The sequence below is a fragment of the Osmerus mordax genome, chromosome 16 (assembly GCF_038355195.1).
Source record: "Osmerus mordax isolate fOsmMor3 chromosome 16, fOsmMor3.pri, whole genome shotgun sequence".
Taxonomy (NCBI): Eukaryota; Metazoa; Chordata; class Actinopteri; order Osmeriformes; family Osmeridae; genus Osmerus; species Osmerus mordax.
The window spans coordinates 7,947,217-7,955,440 of NC_090065.1; the positions used below are offsets into that span (position 1 = coordinate 7,947,217).

Consider the following 8,224-nt stretch of genomic DNA (forward strand, 5'->3'; position numbering starts at 1 on the left):
GCCACTGCCACCATAGAGATCCATTAGCTACATTCCTCAATCTCGCTGAAAAAACACAGTGCATTAAAGACAAACAGTTGAGCGTACGTACAGTCAAAGGCCCACTCCACATTGAGCCAAATGCTCTCCCCCACTTATTATTGCATTTACCGGCTCTGACCTAAGACTAGACAGTGCTTATGTAGGCACACTGAGTTATCATTTCCATGCCCTGAGGATGCTTGTGAAGCCCACGTCCCGTTTGATGCCTGACAGATCCTGGCTGGGAAGGGCAGGCCGTCTGTCAGCCTCCATCGCTGGCCGAGCAGGTGTCAGCTGGGGGGAAGAGGACTGTGACGGACAGCTGAGAGTGCCTGAGCATAGAGGAGCAGGCCTCTCGTCTAAAATTAACTTTGTGTTTTGGAGGCTCACAGATTGATCCATGCCCGCGGCAGGCATGGCCATAGCATGGGGCTGGAGCGAAACAGATTAAACTGATTCACTCGAGGAAGGCTCTCCGGCTTGGCGGGGAGATGCTGTTGTGCATCACTTGGTGGTCGTTTCACCGTTGTGTTTTTGCTTCATTTGAAAGACAGGAGATGAGAAGAAGATAGCACAAATCATGGCGTAATATTGATCAAAATGGGTGAACGTTTTTTTCATAGCGAGCTCAAATAGAAGAAAAGCCAAACCCACACAAGCAGCCAACTCATATGATACACATGACACATCAGCCAGCTTCAAAAAAATACTTTCTTGAATGTGATACTTGGGGGCTTTGTATTTTATTAGCTTTGTACAGAAAACCGCAGACTTGTCTCTGTGTCTCTACTGCATTAAACTGGGCTTGGTTGGTGGTTCCCCCTGACACAGGGTGTCTGTAGATATTGAAGTCAGATGTAGTTAGTACTTCCACTGAGCTCAGCTTGTTCAGGTGGGGCCCCTTTAGTCTGGTCAGGTTATTCTAAATGGGCTGACAGATTGAACTTGCTGTGGTGCACATCAGCTCTTTCTAAATGTAGCACTGCTCAGAGGCTGAGGATGTCTCAAGACTCTCTCTCTCTCTCGCCCTCTCTCCCCGTGCTCTCTCTCTCCCTTCCCCCACTTCCTCTCTCTCTTCCTCTCTCGCTCTCACTTTGATTAGCATATTTCAAATGAAGAACTTTGAAATTCTACGTGTCTGACATTGTTACTTATTCATGCTCTACAGAGTAATACTTTTTTCTTCTATTACCATTGAGTATACATGTTTGAATGCAACAATGGGCCTGTATGTCATTTTTTGCCATTAGAAATTAATTGAGAATATCTCCCAGAGTGCTCATTGTGTCAACCCTTTCCTCCCATCAGATCACAGCAATATCAAGTCCATTGATGCCAAAACCAAAGTCATTCATATTCTCCCCTGAAAGTAACAATGTACAGATGAGAAACTCATGAGTAGGGCAGGGTTCCACGCGAGCATGCTAATGACTGTATTTGTCATCTCTCTAATGGCTCGCTGTATCATCCCTGCACCTTGGGCCTGTGATTGATGGTGATTATCACTTAGGAATAGCAAGTAAGGGTGTTTGGATCAGGATGTGACGGAGTCCCTGGGTCGGTGTTTACCATGACCGAAGGAGGAAGGATGAAGGACATCAGGTCGACAGTGCCCGAGAGAGCAAAGTTTTAGACATCTGTGAGATGCACAAGTTGCGTCCTCCGTTCTTCCATCAGAAGGACCTTCTCCACATGGAAGCTCATTACAGCTCTAACTTTCATGTTTAATGGGTGAGCCCAGTTCTAGAAACATCACACACAAAGAGTTTTAGAATACTCGTTAATTGCCGAACGGAGCGGAAGATGGGGCACACTAATGATGAGTGAACACAAAGGTGTGGATTAGAGTTAGGCTTAGTTTGATCCCCTCAGGCTGAAACACAAGCCCAGTCTGTCGTGCCAGACAGAGCTGTCCGAAGCTATCTCACCACCATCTAAAACCTGCCTTCACCGTTGCCACAAGACTCTAACCCAATAAATAGACTTTGTCTGTCTCCTATAAGTCCCATGTGTCCTCACATTGAGACAGTGGTATTTTTATCTGTGCACTCTAAATGCAAATGACCCCACCTTGGGAATGGAACACAGTGGATGATGAAGACAAGTATTTGCCGCAAGTCTATTAAGATGGGCATAAGAAATCAAAATACTTTGTCTCCAGATTTTTTTATTTCTTCTTCTTTGTCTCTGTAGTCAGCACTGCCATGAAGTAGCATGGAGCAGCAATTTGCATCACTTTAAAACCCCAAACAAAGAATTTTAAATTCAACTTCTCGCTTGTTGAGTGACTCCTGGGGGTGTTGCACTCAGTAAAGCATGGCTAAGTGGGATTTAGGCAGGATGGTGTTTTTAATTTACTTTATTTCACTTTGTTTTTATGAACGATTAATAATGGTGAGGGGGTGTGTAAGCTGAGAAGAAGATATATGTGAGGTTGATTCTCCACTGCGAAGATGTGAAAGATACCGACCCTGGAGAACATCCAGTCTGGTTGACGTAGCCTCAAGCAGTATAACACACATTTGATCAATGATTCTTTATGTGGGCCCACACAGACATGCAGCTTCTTGGAGTCTTGGAGAAAGGTTTTCAGAGACGGTCAAAATGGACAGGAATTTGTTTTCCAAAAGATTTGTATACTGTGCTTAGATGTTTAAGTGGAATCACCATTGTGTATGGGAGTCAGGTGGCTGAGCGGTGAGGGAGTCAGACTAGTAATCCGAAGGTTGCCAGTTCGATTCCCAGTCATGCCAACTGACGTTGTGTCCTTGGGCAAGGCACTTCACCCAACTTGCCTCGGGGGAATGTCCCTGTACTTACTGTAAGTCGCTCTGGATAAGAGCGTCTGCTAAATGACTAAATGTAAATGTAAATGTATGGATTGCATGGAATATGACATTGATAATGTGTTTATGACTCATACAGACATACATTGACATTCTATTTTTTTTTGAAAAACAAGTTCATTGAACAAGTTCATTATTATTTTAGCTATTGCCCATTTTTTACTTTCAGTAAATTTTGCAGAAAGTAATGTCACTGCCCTCTAGTGGTGTTAGAGGGAGATATAAAAAATGTTTTCGGACTAGATGCAAGTAACATAACATTTGCTGAATTGACTACAAATATCACACGTATTCTATGGATAGTACCCATAGGATAAATATATATATATATTTATTTATTTTTACCACAACAGAGCATGGAACAATATACATCAATCTTTTTGTTCAGTAGAAAGTATCCCGTTTAGTTGAGTTGGCATACCACCTTTGATTCAGTCAATTAGACAAGATGGATGCTTGACAACTGAGCCGTCAAGCCGTCCCCAGGGGAGGCCGCCTACCATTATGTTGGGCCAGGGAAACGCTGATCATGTGATCAGTTCGACTGTGGTGTGATAGGCACATTTTTACACACTGGCAAAAACTGCTTAGATTCTTTCCAGTTGGAGATCTCTATGCGGCCAGGTGAACAGCAGCAGAATAGTGACTGAGGTGGAGTGCAGATTCTGAAGTTGGATGAAGGGATCAACAAGGAGCCAACGAAACAGGAGGACCAGGATGATGAACAGAGTTTCTTTCTTTGAGGTAAGACAGGTCTGGTTTGGGTAACTCATCTGTTTTGGATGCATGCCATGCAAATGCATTTTGCAGAGGATTCACATCATCAACTGATTCAGATGAATTACTGTAGATAGTAAAGACATCTGTAAAGTTACTGCAGGTGTGAAACTCCAGTAGAGTTGCTTTCAGCGTGTTGGATCCCATGTTATCGAATGACATGTTGCCAGCATAACGCTGGCTGCAGCAGTGATCCCTTGGCACCATGCCGACTAGCAGATTCAAAGACCAAGAATGTCAGGAAGTCATAGGAGATGTGGTGTTGGTGCTCGCCACAGGGGGGTGTTATAGATAAACAACATGGCTTATGTTTGTCACATTTGACACCATGTCATTTGATTTACATTTGATAAAGGATTTTTTCGTCGAAAGCGTCACACTGGGTGTGGATTATATCATTTCTGTTCAAACACGTTGTAACTGATAGTGAAACATAGTCAGAGGTCTTCCATCCCCTCAAGTTGCAAAATAAAATAGGCCAGTGAGGTCATCGAATGAATACCAGCCTCTTACCTCAGGCCAGACATATTGAGCTCCAGTCAAACCTATAGCAAGCAAGCATTCAACTACGCCTTGACTCTCGCACACACACTCCCTCATACACACTCTTTCTCACACGCACTTTCTCTCTTTCTCACTATGGGTTTTAACCTACGAGATCTATACACTGTAGCTCAGTTTATAAAGTCCAGGTGTGGCGATGGATTAAAGGCTGCAGAGGTCAAAAAGGATAAAAACTATGTTTTCTTTGAGGTGGAGATTCTGGATTCAAAGAAGTTACAGCTTTGCTTTCTAGACAAGGTGAGGGATTTCACTTGCCATCTTTCATTCAGATCAGTGTGAAAGTCCATTCATGTTCATTTCTTGTCGGGAAACTTGCTTATTCTTGCAGGTGGAACCCAATGCTACCATAGGAGAGATCAAGTGTCTGTTACACAAGAATTGTAAGTGCTCTGTCATGTAATATGTGTAAAAACTGTAATACTGTAAATAAATTACACAGTTTTAAAGAAGTTACATTCCACAGCTGTCAAAAATAAATAAATAAACATTGCTATTTTAGTATCTTAGCTTTCCCAAAAGTATTCACAGAGGCATCTTTGTTAGGTCAGTTTCATTGAACTTCAGTTTGATGTGGTTTTCACAGATCCTAAATGGTATCCAGCCAGACAGGCCCTCACCCTTCACCCTAGTAAGTACTTGGATTCACCAAATCAATGTACAGAGTCTCTTTAATGGTAAATAACTGATTTCTGGGGGCTCATCAGCAGTTATGTATTCTATTGTTCCAGTTATTTGATTCCAGTTTTCTGTTGTTGTGGTCATAAGTCGATTTGAATACTTGGCAAATGCATTTGGTCATAGCAATTGCAACTTGACCACCAGCAAGCTTCACATTGTAACACGAAGATGTTTTGATGCAACCAAAGAGCTGCAACAGCTGGGTTTGTGTGTGCAGATTCTGTGCCAGTGCAGGGGGCAGCAGTTCACATAGAAGTGAATGGCAGAAGCCATAATGTAGCTTTTAGAGACTGACATGCTGATGAATGGTCTGACCCAGTTCTCAGCTGGCCTTGTTATCTTTAACAGCAGGAAAGAGAGTAAATCCTTTATATATTTTCATGTCTTCACCTTCAGTGTTAGCATCTCTTTCACAAAAATACATATATAAAGGGTGCAAAAAAAACAAACATTGAATGTAAAAATATGATAATTATTGACAATGAAATTTTAGTGTTTTAGCTAATAATTTCTAGTAATTGTTCTCCTGGCCACCGACCATCAGATGGAAAATCCCTCAAAGATGATGAGGTGTTAGAGAATCTTCCAGTGGGGACGTCAGCAACCATGTTCTTCCATGACCTGGGCCCTCAGCTTGGATGGACCATGGTGAGATAAGACCCATGCTTTGGATATCCTGCTGTGTCTGACAGTACATGCTTGAAAGTGTAATCAACGCACACTTATGTCTCTCTCCCAGGTGTTTTTAGCTGAATGTATCGGCCCTCTGTTCGTCTATCTTCTCTTCTTCTTCCGACTACCAAATATCTACCTGACCCAACATGACTACACCACCAGCCCCCACTCAGTGGTCAAGTATGAAGACAAGCTCTATCCGAACCTCTCCATGTTTTTAGAAGACCTGCGATGAAGTGTTTCCTTACTGTGTTACCACTGTAGGTTGGCCTGCATGTGTCACTCTCTCCACTACATCAAGAGGCTGGCGGAGACCATCTTTGTCCACCGGTTCTCCCATGGTACCATGCCTTTGGAGACCATCATGAAGGTACAATGCTGACACACCTCTGCACCTGGACAGTTTACATGGCTGTTTCATTGGTCAGTGATACAGTGTAATCAACTCATTTGAAACATGCACTTTTTGACTGGCTGATGTTGCTATTTATTGTGATTGGGTTGAGATCCTGGTGTTGAGGTGTCCGGGCAACAGTTGGAACCCCCGAGGAGGCCGAGCTCATCAGCCTGACAGGGTCTTGGCAACTGCCAGTGGTCACCAGCCCATTCCTCCATGCACAGACCAACACAATCTCCTCACGAAGCTCATTAAGACTTTGGAGCATTTGCACTAGGACATGTAAAACTGGCAGTTCTGCTGAAGTCTGTGCTGAAGCTCTCAACCCTAAAACATGAAAAAGCTTGACATATGAGAACACTAAAAGTACATGTGTTTGTTATTTTAATTTCAGAACTGCCTGTATTATTGGGGATTTGCTGCCTGGCTAGCTTATTACATCAACCACCCCCTCTACACAACCCCCTGTGAGTACACCTTGTTTACATATCTGCTGGCTGATATCGTGGAACTGAGTAATACTGTCTTTTACAGCATATGGGAATCTTCAAATAAATAGCGCACTGGCATTGTTTGTGGTATGTATTATTCTCCACCCTCACGCCATCATGTTCATATTACAGAAAATGCAAAACAACTCAGTTACAATCATCGTCAACCTTCTACCAAGCTCCATTTATTGTTAATTTCTCTCCAGCTATGTGAAGCTGGAAACTTCTCAGTCCATTTAACTCTCAACAACTTGAGCTGCACTGGTAAGCTACTTTGCCAGAATCTGCATGCACATGCACACACATAAACACACATACCTCCCATCAACACTGCTGTTGCATGTCCCATCAGACAGCAAACCAGTTGGCCTGCTGTGAGGATATTTCCATGACATTGTGAGCTCAGTCTCGTAATACCGTCCTGCTAACAGGTTCCAGGCCAAAATGTATCCCTTACCCCACCAGAAACCCATTGACTTGGCCTTTCTTCTTTGTGTCGTGCCCCAACTACACATATGAGGTTTGTGAGACTGACTACTGCCTACTGTTTAGGATGTCTCATTGTAAATATGGCATAGTGTGTTTTCAGTGCGTTAAGATTGTACCATTGCATATTTCTAGATTTTTAAATCCACCTGTTTGAGATAACTGCAGATCCTTGTTCCATACAGGTGGGAGCATGGCTTGGCTTTAGTGTCATGACCCAGTGTGTCCCAGGTACAACCTAACGTTTGATCCTCTGAAATACCAACTGATGAATTGCATTCTTATGGAAGAACCTGATGCGAGTCCCTTTCACTCCACAGTGGCTATATTCACCTTTTTTGGCTTCATCCAAATGACCGTATGGGCAAGAGAGAAGCATCACATCTACACCAGAGAGTTCACCAACTACCCAGAGCTAAGGACAGCCATCATTCCACTCTTCCTCTGATACCAGCCTTCCAGCCATCAGCCAGTTAGCCGGCCAGCCAGCTATACCCAGCCAGGGTGACAGCAGTGGAGGGCAGTAACTGGATACAGTGTCATATCAATCACCTGTGTGACAGCTGCTCAGAATAGTGCTGTAGGGTATCTGCCAAGCCAGCTCTCAGCCCCGTCTCTTCTGACCTAGGGTAGCTTCAGCCTACACACGCTGCTCCAGTCCCCTCCAGCGGCCCTCTCCCCTGAGTCCAAACACTGAATTGAGGGAACAGTGGGAGGGGGCTGTTCACCCCACATCACCAGTGTCTGCCCGAGCTGTTTGGAGCTGGGGGTTGGGGGATGGGAGGTATGCCTGGGAGACTCAGGAAAACAAGCAGCAGAGAAATAAGCATTGAAAGGATTTTCTTTTTGTTCTTTTTTTTACTATCATGACTTGTGAAGCACAGATCAACTGGGTGAATGTGTGCATAGTTTAGCAATATGACAATGCAGATCAGACAGCTTGTTGCCTTCTGGTTGTTATAAAATGTATTGAAAATTTGTTTTTGCTTTGTATTTTTTTACAAACTTTTTTTTGTTTTATCCATGATGTGCACTCACAAAGTACACAAATAACTTACCGATAGCTGATGCAGTGTCTGGTTTTGCAGTGTAAAGCATGGCATAAGTTACACAATGCAATTGATACACAAAGCTATTCTATTCTCATCACATGTGGCTATTACAAGCACAGTCAGGTGCTTTAGTTACTTGGTTATGGAAACATTTGTCTTCATGTTCATGACATTTCAATTGACAAACACTGTAAGTGACATGAATGGAAAACTGATATCAATAATTAAAACCGGGAA

General features: G+C 43.3%; 1 protein-coding gene across 1 annotated transcript; it reads left to right on the forward strand.

Moving 5' to 3' along the window:
* The first annotated feature begins 4,231 nt into the window (after positions 1–4,231).
* On the forward strand, positions 4,232–7,914 carry LOC136958705 (very-long-chain enoyl-CoA reductase-like). Its single transcript, XM_067252781.1, has 12 exons — positions 4,232–4,445; positions 4,537–4,588; positions 4,792–4,836; positions 5,431–5,534; positions 5,626–5,741; positions 5,826–5,931; positions 6,353–6,425; positions 6,493–6,536; positions 6,656–6,713; positions 6,881–6,969; positions 7,121–7,166; positions 7,256–7,914. Exons 1-12 carry the CDS (start codon positions 4,284–4,286, stop codon positions 7,381–7,383), a joined length of 1,023 nt encoding a protein of 340 aa, XP_067108882.1. The 5' UTR covers positions 4,232–4,283; the 3' UTR covers positions 7,384–7,914.
* The last annotated feature ends 310 nt before the right edge of the window (positions 7,915–8,224 follow it).